Here is a 15,997-nt window from a genome sequence, read left to right as displayed (position 1 = left end):
CTTGGGCGTGGAATCAGTCTTACCCGTCATTCAACGTTCAAGGTCATTGCAAGGGGCTTTGTTAGTCTTATCAACTTGCCCTTGAAGCACAGCTCACCTAGGTGTGCACTTGGATTCTGAGAGTCCATCCCCGATACCAGAACAGTACTTCGGTCAGTGGTAGTCCTTGTGATCCGTGTGGATGGGTGTCATCATGTGGAAGAGATGCTCAAGAGGGGCTGAGGAGCAACCCTAGACAGTGAGCATCGCAAACAGCCTACACATTCAGAAAGGACCGGTGCTTTCTTATGAAAAGGAAATTCGAATTTGAGCATCCCTCAATCATTAAGAAAGACTGGAGTAAGCAGATGGTTTATCAAGGCAGGGAAGGCATGCTCTGCCTTATATTAAGTCCCAGGTAAAATAACATTTTTTAATGCTTCGGTCGCAAAAAACCCAATCATCTAGATGTTCTAAATTTGTAACATCCCAGATGTTGACCTTTCTGGATTGCTAGTTTTATAATGTCAGTGTAGTCTTGTTTGTGTCTAACCCCATGCATCTCATCATTTAAAAAATTTATTAGTTTGTATGTGTGTGTGTGTGTGTGTGTGTGTGTGTGTGTGTGTGTAGACAGGGGGCATGCCACAGTGGATGTATAAAGGTGAGCCCGCAACTTTCTGGAGTCAGTTATCTTCTGCCTTGTTTTTGAGATAGGGACTCTTATTGTTTCTCTCACTGTGCTGCATAGCCGAGGCTAGCCCACTGGCAATTCTCTTCTCGTCACCTCCCATCTCCCTGTAGGTGTGCCAGGTTACAGATGTGCACTTTTTTATCCGGGGAGTTCCAGGCTTACAGGGCAATAATTTTACACGCCAGGCCGTCTCCTCTGTCTTCTTACCCTTTTGACGGTTGGCGGGAGATGAAGGAATTGCTGTCATAGCTGAAGTCTATGGAGTTTTCACCAAGGGAACAGAGAATCTACTTACTGCCTTCCCTCAGTTTTATGGAGTTTAGAGGTCTCTGCAAACCAGCTGTGGACTCTGAATACCCGTGAGCTCACTATCCTGGAACACTAACGGGCTGTCTGAACAATGAGTTGTAACTTCCCTTAAGGGCTGGATTCGCTTTTATATTGTAGCCACTAAGAAAGCAGCTGATGTGGATTTTAAGAGCTTCAACCGGGACATTGTAGTCCAGTGTTTGATTTCCTTGAGTCTTGCTTTCTCCATCTGTAAAATGGAGACAATTGGGGTGGGAGTGGGTAGCTCAGTGGGCACAGTGCTTGCTCTTCTGCCTGGAACCCAGGTCAAAGGCTGGATACGGTGTATGCCTCTGTAGACCCAGTACTCCTACAAAGAGACGGGCCATAAAGACAGGAATTTCTGGAAGTTTGAGGGCCAGCTAGTCTGGAGTCTGCAACAGAATGAGAAAAACAAGTGGCCTGGCTTAACAGAAAGGTGGACGGTAAGTGCAGGAAGTCCCCAGACCTCCTCTGACCTCCACATGCCTGCACTCACACATGTGGGGGGCTAGGTGGGGGGTAGGAGGGAGGGATAGTTTTAAATAAGGAGTTAATAATATACCGACTTCCCAAGGTTGCTATAAAGATTAAATAAAATATGTGAAATGTATTCAAAGCTTAATGCTTAGCATGCATTAAGCACCGAGTTTGTACATTATTTTATTATAATTAGAAAATGGAATTATTTTTCCTTCAGAGGTAGTTCCAACAATATTAGGGTACTTAAAATTATTTGTCTACCTCCTGCATCAGGATCTGTCTAATTACCTGGTCAAGAGATGAAAGCTCTTAGTAGCTTTTCCCCATAACAAAGCTTATTGCTTGACTTTGTGGTCAAGAATCTGACCGCTTTCTCCCTGACCCAAACTAATGGCTTAGAGTCAATTGCTCCATTTTCGGCAGAAATCTAGTAATGCATCCTGTGAATTAAGTTGGCAATTTAGAAGAACATGTTTACAGTTCCTTATTAAAATGTTTGCACAGAAACCAATTACTGTGCTGGGTGTGCTGGCACACACCTATAATCCCACAATAGGCAAGAATTCTGTAAATTCAAGGCTAGCCTGGGCTACATAGTGAACTGTGGGTCAGCCTGGGCTAAAGTCTCTCTCTCTCTCTCTCTCTCTCTCTCACACACACACACACACACTCACACACACACACACACACACACACACACACACACACGGGGTGGAGCACCAGTTCCTAGGCTTGGAAACTGTCTGCCTCGTTAATATCACAGACTAGTTATTTCATCTTTTGGTTTCCATGTTTTTAGTTTTTAAAATGTGCTTAATAATAAAAGAAGCATGCTGAAAAGTTTGTGGAAGTGCTTGGAAAGGTCCCAGCTATCCAGAGAACAGATCTTAGCACTGTTTTCTTTATTTACCATTGCTACCGCTGTGGTTACTGCTGGGGTTCTGGTCTCCCTCAACACCACGAACACTATTATTTATTTGCTGCACCTGTCCTCAAACCGAAGCTCGGTTGCCAATATCTTTAATTGAAAAAAAAAAATCCCGAATAGCAAACTTTACTATGCATGCATTTTAAATTTATTTTTATATGCATATGATTGATTTGCTTGCATATATGTCTGTGTATTACTTGCGTACCTAGTGCCAGCAAAGGACAAAGGATGTTTAATCGCCCAAGACAGGAGTTACAGATGATTGTGATACACCTTGTGGGTGCTAAGAATCAAGTCTGGGTCTTTTAGAGGATCAGCCAGTGCTCTCAACTGCTGAGCCATCTCTCCAGCCCCACACCATACCTGTATTTTAGTCTTTGCATAGAAAATGAAAAGACTGTTCTGCAGGCCAGCTAAGCACGAAGACAGCCTTGTTTGGACTGAATGTGAAAATAATCACCACCCGTTTGGCACAGCATCTTCTCTCTGCTCACGCTGTCCTATCTCCTTTTCAGTCCCGAGTTCCATTTGCGTGGACCTGGTGAGGCTGAGCGTGGCTGTTGCAGAGGAGTGATAGCTTCCCTTTCCTATAGGAGCTGAAGGTTCAAAGAGGAGATTAAAGAAGTGTGTGTTATCTGTCAACCCAGGCCCGATAGGGAACTCTCGGAGGCTTTTGGACTAGACGTAGCTCTGTGTGTGTGCGCTGTAACTCTGTGTGTGCATTCATAATGTGTTTCCTTCTCTATACTTCTTTTGCAGTTTTTGTATCTTGGCTTTAAACATTTAGCTCCTGATTTGTTGAGTTGTCTGGCTTATAAAGGACTGTCTTTAGAGCGAAGTATAAGAATTAGAAGGGGTTGGCAGGGGTTTAACTAAAAACTTCCTGAAGAGCACAGAACTCTCCAGCCACAGGGTATGTATAACCAGACAAGATGAAGACCTCAAATATGTCCAGCAGAGAATAAGCGGGGGCCCCTTCTTAAAGGTTGACATTGCTGATATTTATTATAGTTGTTGCTGATATTTTATAGTTTTCTTTTAGAAGTGCCCTCTGGGGCTGGAGATATAGTTCAGTTGGTAGAGTGCCCCCCCCAGCACAATCAAGGCCCTGGGTTTGTTTCCCTAGTTCAGCATAAAACTGGGTATGGTAGTACACACCTGTAATCCCGACACTCGGGAAACAGAGGCAGGGGGATCAGTAACTGAAGGTCATCTTTCGCTACACAGGGAGTCTGAAGCTAGCCTGGGCTATGTGAGACTAGTCTCAAAACCAAACCAAAACAAAATGTCCTCTGTGGGAAGTAAGTGTGTTTGTGCTGTGTTTGTTCCCGTTTTTAAAGCAAACTTCTTTTAGACTATTGTAGTAATACTTAGAGGAGGACGCAAAGAAGAAAAGATTTGATAGGAAAGAAAGGAAGTAACGCTCACTCCCACCAAGTTCAACACGGAAGTTTCACTAGGTTTTTCAAAAATTAATAATTAACATTATTTAAAATATGCAAGTCGACGATTATTTGATATCCACATATGCGTTGTGAGATGCTTGCGTTTTAATTAGCACACCCACCACCTCCCTCCTGAAGTTGCCTTCATTGTGAGAATGTGTCAAATCTACTCTTTACCATTTTCAGGTATCTAATGTAGTTTTGTTGATGAGAGTCATGCACTATATATTAGTTAGATCCTTAGAATCGATTCGTCTTTTTGTTTTTGCTGTTAAAGTATTGTCTTACTAGCTTATGTGCATGAGTATTTTGCCTGCATGCATGGCTGTGCACCATGGGCATGTCTAGTGCCTACAGAGGCCAGCAGAGGGCACCGATCCCCTGGGATGGGGCTTATAGACAGTCATGAGCCATTATGTGGGTGCTGGGAATTGAACCAGGGTCTACTGGAAGAGCAGCCAGTGCTCTTAACTACTGAGCCATCTCTCCAGCCCTTGTTGTTGTTTAAGGCAGGGTCTCGTATGAAGCTGAGTTGTCCTTAAAGTCGGGAGCTTCCTTCCTTGCTCCCCCTGAGAACTGTTGTTATCGGTAGATGTAACATTACCTTGCTAAACTTACACATATCACAGAATTATCAAAACTAATGTTGATTCTACTAAACGGTATCAATTATGTCAGATGGCATCCTCATTTGTTACTGTTAAGTGGAGTGTTTCTCTGCAGTGACCGTCTTATGTTATAGTTACCTATTGGCCGAAGCACACTCTTTTTTTAATTTTAAGAGGCACTTTATTTTATATTTATTTATTTTCAAGACAGGGTTTCTCTGTGTTTCCCTGGCTGCCCTGGAACTAACTCTGTAGACTAGGCTGGCCTTGAACTCACAGAGATCTACTTGCCTCTGCCTCCCAAGTGCTGGGATTAAAGGTGTGAGCCACCCCAGAAGCATAATCTTACATTTATGTGAATTTACAATATGCCCTGTCTTCTTGATTAATAAGAGAAACCAAGAAACCTGGACTTGATAGAGAAGGGAACTGAAAATAGATGTTGGAGTGGGGATAGTGGGAGAAGGAGGGGCGCACACACACACACACACACACACACACACACACACACGTGCATGTGCACACACTCACAGAGGCTTATTTAACAATTTACTCAGAGTTAGCCTTTTAAAATACTGTTACTTCCTGGCTTGATTTCTCCCACATAACCCTGATCCAGCAAATCAGAGTAATATTGGTTAGTAAAGCTCTTGTCATTGTTGTCATTAACATTTTGGAAAAAGAAGTGTATGTGTGTGTGTGTCTCTTTGTGTGTGTTTGCACCCTTGTTTGTTTATTATTTTATGTGTGTAGGTGTTTTGATTGTATGTGTATCTGTGTACCACATGCATGCCTGATACCCAAGAGGCCAGAAGAGGGCATCTGATCCCTAGGAATTGAAGTGATAGATGGTTATGAGCCACCATGTGAGTGCTGGGAATCAAACCAAGGTCCTCTAGAAGAGCAGGCAGCGTTTTAATTGCCCAGCCCCTCATTTCTTCTATGTTTAATTAGAGGATGAGTCTCGATAAGACTTGGGTGTTAGAGCAATGCATCAAGAGAAGATGGGAAGGAGCGGAAGTTGGAATATTGTTCATGTGTCCAACGATCTGCTCCGTTGGCTGCTTTGATATGAATATGAAATGTCCTCCGCAGGCCCGAGAGCTTTAGCACTGTTGGGAGATCACAAGAACCTTTAAGAGGCCTGGCTTGTAGAAGTAACGCACTAGGGAGCCATCCCTGGAAGATTCCAGTCCTGGCTGTATCCTGGCAAGCTCTCCACTTTCCAGCTGCAGCCTTGGTGCCGCCAGCCACCCTTTGTTCCCACTTGCTGCTTGGTTCTGTGTCTTCCCTCGCCAAGATGGACTGTATTCCCTCAAACCATAAGCCAATAGAAATGTCTCCTTCCTTGTTGCTTCTTGTTATGTGCTCTGTCACAGCGATGAGAAGAGAAAGTAATCCGACTATATTTCACAGGAAGGCATTTTGGGGTGGTGGTCAGCTGTTCGGTGCTGGGCGGAGACTGGCCCACTTCACAATTACACGCAGCTGAATTAGCTGTCTGCCAGTTCTAGTGCACACATACCCTTACACGCATGTGGATATCCCTTCTTCTGGATGTCCAAGCGGCTCCCACCTCCTCCTCCACCGGGCTCCTTTTCCTTCCTAAGCCTTCTCTCTAACCTGTTACTTTGTATTTCCTTTCACCCAGTGTCAGAGCAGGTGGGTCTGGGGAAAGCAAACCCTGGCTTTCTGCTCCGGTTTCTTCTTCTCTGATAGCTTCCCCCAAGCCACCTCTGTTTTATGGCGCCCTCCTCCCCACTGACCTCCCACTGCTCCGTTTTCTACCGTTCTGGGGAGTGGTAGAGAAATAGTCTGGGCATTAGGATGATCATCCTCCTAATGCAGCCAAACCTAATTTTACTCTTGTCCACACTGGAAGACATCATTGCCACCCAAGGATGGCCTTTCCCTGAACCTTCTGCAGTTATGGGCTCTCTTGGCTTGATTAAGAATTCAATTAAAAACATGTAAGTTTCCTCCTAGAAAGCCTCAGATACAGATTCCCAAGAGGCTAAGAGGAGAACAGAAAAGTATCCATCCTGCTTAGTGGTGTGGAAGGCTTTAGTCTGTTCAGAGAATTAAGGTGTAGTCACCGTGAACCCAGTGGTGTATACAGGGGAAGAGACGAGGATGCGAGGAGAGGGGGCTTTCGAATATTGCCCTCTGCCATGAAGAAAATGGAACAGGAGGTGGAGAGATTGAAATGGTGAGGGGAGGATGGGCCTCATTTTATGAGAGCGCGCACGCTGATGGGAAGGGCCAAGTCGAGAGGAAGAAAGTGGCCGTACCCTGGAGGAAAATCAATACAGAATAATGTAAGTTTCCTGGGAAGGCACTAAATAGGTTTTTGTGGGTAACCACAGTAAGTGACATTGCTTCTGTCTCGGGTGGGGGGTGAGTCAGGTTCCACAGACGTGATTTACAAGCCATCTTCTCTATCGTGGCTGTTCGGTACCAAGGGGTGTCAGTCCTGCCAATCATTTCACAAGCCAGAGGGAAGGAGAAGGTACCATGGATTTCATGGGCTGCTTTCATTTCTTGACTCAGCTGCTTCAGTGTGAGACAACTCTGATTGTCTCACACGTCTGCGCCTCACCTGCCCACTTTAGCTGTGAGCACAGCTGAGGTTGTGTTCTTGGTACTGGCGTTTGGGTTAGTCTAACTATAGGAACATCACTGGTATTTGCTGCCCAGGCCAGTGGCGCTAATGGTACTGTAATTCACAGGGCAGATGTCTCAATAAAGAACCATCTGGCTCAAACTGTGAGACACCATGGGCTTCCTTCCTACTTAGGCCCAGGGTTTTTTTTTATTTAATTTATTTTTATTTTATGTTCATTAGTGTTTTGCCTGTATGTATGTCTGTGTGAGGGTTTCAGAAGCCCTGGAACTGGAGTTACAGACAGATGTGAGCCGCCACGTGGGTGCTGGGAACTGAACCCAGGTTCTCCGGAAGAGCAGCTCTTAACCACTGAGCCATCTCTCCAGCTTCTAAAACTTCCACTTTTAAAAGGCACTTTGCTTAGCTGTTGCAGCACATTGATGGAGCTTTTAAGACGTTAAGGATCTTAAAAACACCAAGGGCAAGACTTGCTTTTCTTAAACAAAGCCACGCTCTGCCCGATGATCAACTGTTTGGCTTTTATGGTCAAGGTCTACCGACCTGGTGTATGAACCGCAATTGAAACATTCGAGTTTGACTGATCTCCCCTCTTCCTTCTTTTATTTTAGGTACTGCTGGGATTTTCAGCCCCAAGGTGAGTACTCCTTTTCCATACATAGTTTTATATTAAGAATGTGTAGATGATCTTGTTGTGTCTTCTAAATCTCTCCAAAGAGCGGCACTGGCCCTCTCTGAGCAAAGCCAGTGGAGTGTTTAATTAACCCTCACCCCACTGGGCCCCCACCAAGCTGCTATTTTAGCAACAAGAGGCACCATGCCTTGAATGGCTGCTGGATTATTTTACTGAACCAGAGCAACAATATGCCTTTATTCCTTGACTTTCGTTAGATGGCAACAGGATCCTGCAGCCTACAAATAGAGTGGTGGCCAAGACCATAATAAAATCCTTGGGCGGGGTCCAACTCGGCTAATCCTTCATTTGCCCCAGAAATAAATTCTAGTGCGCTAGCCTCCATCCCAGTGTCCTTCCACACAGACTGTCTGGCAGCAGAGAAATGTCAGAAGTGGAGCCGTGCTGGAATTCCCACCAGGACAGTGCTCTCGCATTTTAATATGAGCCCCGCTGCAGCCTTGGCGCTTCTAATTGCTTTCCGACCATTGTTTCCCTGCCTTTTCTTGATGAACCCAGCATCTGGCATGATTCTATAAAGCACGCCAGACAGCTGTGTGCAAAATTAAAAATAAAGGATGAGATTAGAACACATTTGTAAAAGGTTCAAAGTTGGGATGTTTTCGAAACTTCCGATACTCGGAGCGGGTGCGTGCAGCGCCAGCAGCCGCCTTCACTCTTCTTTGTGTTCCGGCTGAAGATGCAGCCGCAGCATCCCGACTGTTCCTTATCTCAACTTAGGAGACATAGAGGTTTTCGCTTTCTCGGAGAATTGCAGAGTTTTTCATCACACTTATGGAGTGAATTATGAATTGTTTGGCACCATGACCTTTTAAAAACCAGTCCGTTTCCAGTACCACTTACTGTCTTACTCACGCTATGTGCTCTATCTCGCTGAGTCCAAATGCTTCCAGGAACGTAGTGTTGAGTGATGTACTAGGGTGTGTGTGTGTGTGTGTGTGTGTGTGTGTGTGTGTGTGTGTGTGTACAAGGCCAGAGGTTGACCTTGGGTGTTTTCCTTAACTGATCTGTTTTATATATGGAGGGCAGGGTCTCTTGCTGAGCCTGAAGTTTTGAAGCGGTGCTGGGGATCTGAACTCTGGTCCTCATACTTACACAGTAAGCACTTACCTGAGCTGCCTCTTTAGCCCAGATGCTATTAATTTTACTAAAATTTTAGTTTCCTACTTCATATTTTATTATAACATATTTTGGTATACATAAGACTTTCTTTAAAAGCAAACTTTATTTTTTTAATCTTTATATTTTGGGGTTTTGGGACAGGCTCTCTCTTTGTGGCCCTGACTGTTCTGAAACTCACAACATAGGCCGTATCCAGAAGAAGCCAGATTTAATAAATATAAAAATCATGTTTTAATATAAAATATGTTTTAAAGGCCTTTTAAAAAAATATTCCTAGCCAGGCGGTAGTGGCGCACGCCTTTAATCCCAGCACTCGGGAGGCAGAGGCAGGCGGATCTCTGAGTTCGAGGCCAACCTGGTCTACAAGAGCTAGTTCCAGGACAGGCTCTAGAAACTACAGGGAAACCCTGTCTCGAAAAACCAAAAAAAAAAAAAAAAAAAATTCCTATATGTTAAAGTCAGTCTTCTGTGTAATCACGTGACCTGGTGTGACTGCACCAAGAACCAAGATGGAGCCATAGAGAACAATGCACAATAACGTAGCCATCAGCTTTGTAAAGGGTGAGCTACACATTTGCAGACGTACCCTACAGTTCAGGGCTTAACAGACGTTAACCAAAAACCACAAGGGGCAGGGCATGGTGGCCAAATGTCAGAAACGAGCAGAGCTTGGGAGCAGAACTAATTTCCTAAGGAGAAGTGAAGAACGAGTGTCAGAAACACGGTCTAGAAATATGCTGAGAAGAGAAAATTGTTTTGGAGCGCAGCATAGGAGAGGCTCGGGCACTGAACACAGGGCATGGCTTTCAGATTCTTAGAATGGCGGTACTTCCATCACATCCAACACACAAGGACAATGATGGGAAAAATATGTAGCGAAACTTTTGCTCATTAGGAAGTACACTGAGGAATGTCCAGCCAGAGAGCCTGGAGTCCTGCTTCTTCTGCTACAGACGTGGTGTGAGGGAGGGACAGCTTCTACTTATCGGTGGATTAGTTCTTAACTTCCTGTGTTTCAGAAGCTGGTGTGATGGGTGGGAACAACTGGTCTACCCAAGGTGCTATCTGGACAGCATGAAGAGAACAGGGGTGTACAAGAAACTGGCAGAAGCTTTGCTTGGTTTTGCCTTTTGAGACAGGGTCTGACTATGTAGACCAGGCTGGCCTCCAACTTTATTGAGATATCATTCACATATGATAAAATTTATCCTTTTAAAGTGTACAGGTCAGCAGCTTTTAGTATACTCACTGAATTGTGCAGCCATTGACACGTATTTCAGAACACGCCATCACTCTCTTAGGAGATCCCCTATCTATCCCAGATCCCATCATCTTCATCACTGTGCGCTACAGTCTCGTTGCAAGATTGCCGGAGATCAGTGAGCGTAAGCACACCAGACTAGTAAATAAAGGGAAATGCAGTGAGTTTATAATAACAATGCTAATTCTCCCCACACACTTTCACCCTCACACTGTTGGTTCGCGGTCACCTTCTTCAATGACGCATCTGCGTGAGACAAAACTTCTCCTGGGGAGACACTACACACCTGTCTACTCACCCCACATAGGGAGCCCATTACAGACCAAAGTATGGATACCACCAAAGTCCAACTTGGTGAAACTGAGGTTTATTGGGTTACTTACAGGCACAGAAATCACTCAAACATCATTGTGTCCCCAAAGCCCACCCAAGCCTGGATGACAGATCCTGGAGTACCCTGCACAGCCTACAGGCAGCCCAAGAGGTTGGAGAGTGCCCTTTCCAAGTGTCTCAGTTGGTCAGTTGGGGTGTGTGTGTGTGTGTGTGTGTGCATGTGTGCACACATGTGCCACACTGGAGGTCAGAGGACGACCTGGAAGTAGTTCTCTCCTTCTACCATGTGGGTTCAGTGGATTCAACTCAGGTCATTGGGCTTGACGCAAGCTCTCTTACCTGCTACATTCTCTTAATGAGGTTGAATATAACTGAGCAACATAAGAAGGCTCAGTTTTAGGACTTGGGATAACCTCAATAATACAAGTCTTGCTTCCTTTGAAAACTATTCTTGTCTTCTTCCTCCTCCTGTCCTCCTCCTCCTCCTTTTCCTTCTTGTTTTTCATCATCATCATCATCATATCATCATCATCATCGTGTGCATGGTGCTGCAGGCTGAATCCAGAGCCTGGCATGAACTACGTATCCAGCAAAAATAAACAAACTGATAACAACAACAATTTTTTAACTTAAATTTTCCTTTAGTTACAAAGGAAAGCTGTGAGGTATGTGCTGGGGAGTTGTTTGTGTTGCGGCCGTCAGAATCTGAAGGATGACATTGATTGGCTGTCTAAGTAGCCATCTGTTTTGCCCTTCGAATTTGATGGCAAGATCACTTTAAGTCGTGGCACAAGGCGATTTCCTTCATTTTGTTTCACGTTCTCCTTTTATAAAATGGGTTCATTATTGACAGTTTTAGTTCAATAAATCAAAACGTATTGCCACCAAAATATTTTTTGAACATTAGCTGAATTTCCCACCGGGGGACTCATAGTCTAAAACAAGTGTCACAATACGTAAATGAAAAATTTAGGCAACCTTGTGTGACTATTATAAATACGTATAACAAGTCATATTTTATGTATTTGCTATTTGTTTCTTTCCTTTTGTTCAAAGTCCAGGGTGGCCTTGAACTCACCATGTAGTTGAGTACGCTCTTGAATTCATGATCCTCCTGCCTCCACTTCCCAAATCCTGGGATTATGGGCGTATGCCACCATGCCTGGCTAACAACATCATTTTATTCAGTGGTCACTCATTCACATTCGGCTGTTGGTAAAACGGACTGCGACATCGCTTATGCGTGTGCGTGCATCTGCGTGTGTGCATGTGTGCGTGTGTGCATACATACACAAGTGTGAGTGCCCATGGAGGTCACGGTGGGTGTCAGATACCCTGGAGCTGGAGTTATAGGTGGTTGTGAGCCACCCAAGTTGATTGCTGTGAATTGAACTCAGGTCCCCTGAAAGAAGCAGCAAACACCCTTAACCACACTAAGCCATCACTCCAGCCTCTCGAGGACATTATAATATGAACCTAGGTCTACTTAATAATTTTTTTTAAAAAAAACATATTTTGAAGGGAAACACCTATATTCAAGTCAAAGTAAATTGATTTTTTAAAGATATAGGTTGACAGAAACAAATACTGCAAAGTGTAAAGAGAAAATGTTTTCATAAAGCCACATTGAGAAAGTCCAGCGTGGGAGCTCATCGCTGGAATCCCAGCACTCAGGCGGTAGAAACACTCCTCACATATAAGGCCCGCTTGGTCTATCTAAGGAACGCAAGGTCTTGCATTCAGCTAATACAGAAAGGGGGAAATGCCTGAAAGAAGCCGAGGCACAAAACCTCCTGTCCTGAACCCGACCCTGCGAGGTCTATGTTGATAGGCAGCGCCAGCACAATTCTTCCTGGTAAAGCGTTAGGGAGTGTTCAGCGGGCGGGCTTGCTGCGCGTACGCGTACAGCGTCGGGTACGTGCCGAACCGAGAGCGCGAACGCCGCTTCCCTTCCCATCCCCGACCGCCGTGTACTGGAAACATGTAGTTGTGACAACGACAAGCAGCAGAACATGAAAGCGGCGAGGAAACACCATCTTTACGCTCAGGGGAGCGGTGGCAGGATTACCTTTGAAGTCCGAGGGAAGTGTTTTTGAATTAATGGAGTGTGCAGTGATTTTCCTAAGTTCTGTTTATGAAAATACTCTTTGCCGCCATGCCAAGAGGCTTTAGCACAGCTCTAAGAAGGATTTATACAAAGAAACACGGTCTAAATTTATGATGTGTTTGCAAATGTAAGAAAAAGTCTGAATTTACAATATTTGTAATTTATTGTTTAAGTGTCTTCTTACCATTCTCCCTGGAATGCTGCTGTTTTATAAACACCAGCATTGGTTACAAACGTCGACTATCCGAATCTATGCTACTTCTTAAAGGGGACTCATCCAGCGTGTTTTCCAAGGGGATTAATGAGGAAAATGGACACAGGACTAACGCTCCTGCCCTTGGCTTTGGCCCAAACTTTTAGCATCAACAGTCTTGACAGGAGGTTTTATACCTTGACTTGTTTCAGGCTTCCCCCCCTTTCCATATTTGCCGCATTTTTTTACACGTTTGTCTGTAGGAAGTGGATGTACACACAAGCTGGTTTTAAAGTTAGCGATCACTTTTAAAACCTTTTCAAATATTTTCCCCTCTTTTGCATCTCCTGGGCCAGTTTCTGAGTGGAATCATGCACCTCACAATTAGTGTCCTCATGGTTTGGTGACTGACTCACTGTCCAAGAGAATAGATTTTTTTCTAAATGAAGGTATACTTCTGTATGTGAAGAGCACCCAGCGCTCCTGCTGAGCCATCTCTCCAGCCCCCATCTTTTTTCTTTTAGAAGCTGATATTTTCCAAGAGTTTTATGTTCCTTTTAAATGTGTATTATGGAGTAGGTAATGTTGAGTGCTCAGCCGGTAAGGGCACTAGATGCCCTTGCAGAGAACCGGATTTTGGTTCCCAGAACGCCCGCCCATCAGGAAGCTCGCGACCAGGGTGGCAGAAGAGTCACTAACAGAGGAGAAGAACCTCTGTGTTATGGGCAAGAGGATTTATATGATGCATAAAATCAAACTTCCGGTTCCTGCTGACTCTGCTGAGGCCAGGAGAGAACCCTCTTTGCCTGTGTCAGCTGGTTGGAATGTAATACACCCTTGCCAGCTCGAAAGGGTTACTACTGATCATAATTCATCTCTAAATTAGACAGACACAGTGCTACACACCCGCAGTCCCAGTGCAGGGAAGACTGAGGCAGGGGAACAAATGTTCTAAGCCAGCCTGGGCTGCATGATGGGATTATGTCTCAATCAATCACTCAATCAAATCTTCATAAACTTAAAAGTTTTAAATTACACATTTTTTTTTTATCTCCCTCCTCTCCCCCTCTGTGCGCGCGCATGGAGAGAGGTCGAAGGACAACTTGTGAGAATCAGTTTTTTCCTTCCAGTGTATGGATCCCAGGAATCAAACTCAGATTATCCAGCCTTGGTGACAAATGCCTCGACCTGGTCCATTAAAAAATATTTAATTACTTTCTAATGTAGAGGATAAGTGGAGTTTATTTTGAAGTAAAGTGGAATACACTCCTGGAGAGCGAATGGGCGACGGCCAGAGAGACCATGATTCAAGTCTCCCTTCTTAGTTAGGCTTCATATTGTCATCATCATTATTAATAACACGTTTTCCTCCATTTACTTTTATTTTCAAAATTATATTATAATGGAATCACATCATCTCTCCCTTCTTTTTCCTCCCTCCAAACCCTCTCATAGACCCACTTTGCTCTTTTTCAAATTCATGTCCTTTTTTAACTAATTGTTGTTATGTACATACATATATATGTTATATACATATATATATATATGTATATAACATATATATGTATGTACATCTATGTTCCTAAGTATAACCTTCCCAGTCTGTATGATGGTACCCATATGTGTGTATGTTTTCAGGAACAACTGTGTTGTTAGATAACCAGCTGGTGTGGTCTCCCCCGGGGAAGACTCTTTCTCCTGCTCTCAGCACTCCTAAGTTGCCTGTGGTTCTTTGTGTAGGACTGAGGCCTTATATTACTTTTTAAAGTCTCTCGAATAGATGGGCGCCTATGGGTGCTTTCCTGTCCAGGTGATTGACAGCCCATTTGTATTCACTCTTAAGGGAGAGGATAATGGAGTATCCTTTTCTTTACCAGAAAGCCCCGGCTGCATAATAACCAAGGGCTGCATCTTACCCTTGAGATTTATATGTTTTGCTTGTATTAATGTTGCTGCAATAAAAAAGGGAACTATGGAGAGATGTTCCATATGAAACTTCCGGTTCAAGGGGCTAAACATTGAATTGACCCTGACGTCAGTGAGAGGCTTGCGTTGTTAAGGATTGTACATGTATGTTAAGGACTGTACATGTATGTTGTGGCACACATGGACAGGGATCTCTGTTAGATCTTGGCGGGGGCAGGGACGGTGGGATCTTGTCACCTTACCATTACAGCCTTGGTGGTTACTGGAGATCTGCGTTATTCGCAAAGATCTCTCTACAGTGTGTCAAAAGCTGCTGCACTGTCTCAGGACACGAATCTAACAAGCCATCCTTTGCTCTGCGCTGTTTTATCTTTACCCACCCCCGCAGGCTATCATAAAACTTTCCGTAGATCAAGCAGTAACCTGTTGAAAATAGTGTCTCATTCTTTTTCCTTAAGTGATTAATTTATTATTTATATACATATGTATGAGCCTGCATGAATTTGTGTGCACCGTGGGCATGCAGGAGCCACAGAATCCAGAAGGGAGAATTGTAGCCCTTGAAACTGGAGTCACAGGAAGTTGTAAGCCACCGTGTGGCTGCTGGGAACCCAATTCATGACCCCTGCAGGAGTTGCAAGCCCCGTCTCTCCAGCTACCTCATTCTTTAGCAAAAGACACTGGAGTCAAACTAGCCTGATAGTTTCAAGAAATTTCGTAAGACATGGAGCCTAATAGACCCTAGAATGAACTCGGCTAACAAATGGACACGGAGATCCCGCTGTAATTAGTTTAGAAGGAAGAGCAGGGATGATGGGAAGAGACAGTGAGGTGAACCAACAGAAGCAGAATTGCTATGTGCATGTGGCCTTCTATGTTTTCAGTGAGTCTTCCTTCTGTGATACGTAGGCATGACGATGCCAGAGACGGAAATGCTGGGTCCAAGCCACACTTAGGTATGGACCGTCTGAGTTCATTTTCTATGATACAGGGTCAAAACACCCAGGATTCAGCATCATTGTACAGAAAATGCCGCAGAAAATGAACACACTGATCTGACCAAGTCTGGAGAGTTCAAAGTTGGCGAGCATGAAACCCTTGCTAAAAATGATATTTTTAAAAGTTATCCCAACATTGCAATAACAATAAATTTGAGCTGCGAATGAGGCCACTCCCTTCCTGGTCATGTGTGGCCTTATCAGTTCCCATCTCCACATGGAGTGGAATTGTTTCTATTACCATTAATAACAATAATTTCTATTTTGATTACT

General features: G+C 44.2%; 1 protein-coding gene across 1 annotated transcript in view; it reads left to right on the top strand.

The window, feature by feature from the left end:
• The window catches only part of Skap1 (src kinase associated phosphoprotein 1), a 289,170-nt gene that overhangs the window by 52,040 nt on the left and 221,133 nt on the right, over positions 1–15,997 (top strand). Inside the window, exon 3 of the mRNA XM_038327961.1 lies at positions 7,702–7,727. Coding sequence (XP_038183889.1) covers positions 7,702–7,727 — 26 coding nt within the window. The remainder of the gene's footprint in view (positions 1–7,701; positions 7,728–15,997) is intronic.

The sequence above is a fragment of the Arvicola amphibius genome, chromosome 4 (genome assembly GCF_903992535.2).
Source record: "Arvicola amphibius chromosome 4, mArvAmp1.2, whole genome shotgun sequence".
Classification (NCBI taxonomy): domain Eukaryota; kingdom Metazoa; phylum Chordata; class Mammalia; order Rodentia; family Cricetidae; genus Arvicola; species Arvicola amphibius.
Note: the sequence above shows the minus strand (reverse complement) of the source record. Positions and strands in the feature narration are given on the sequence as shown.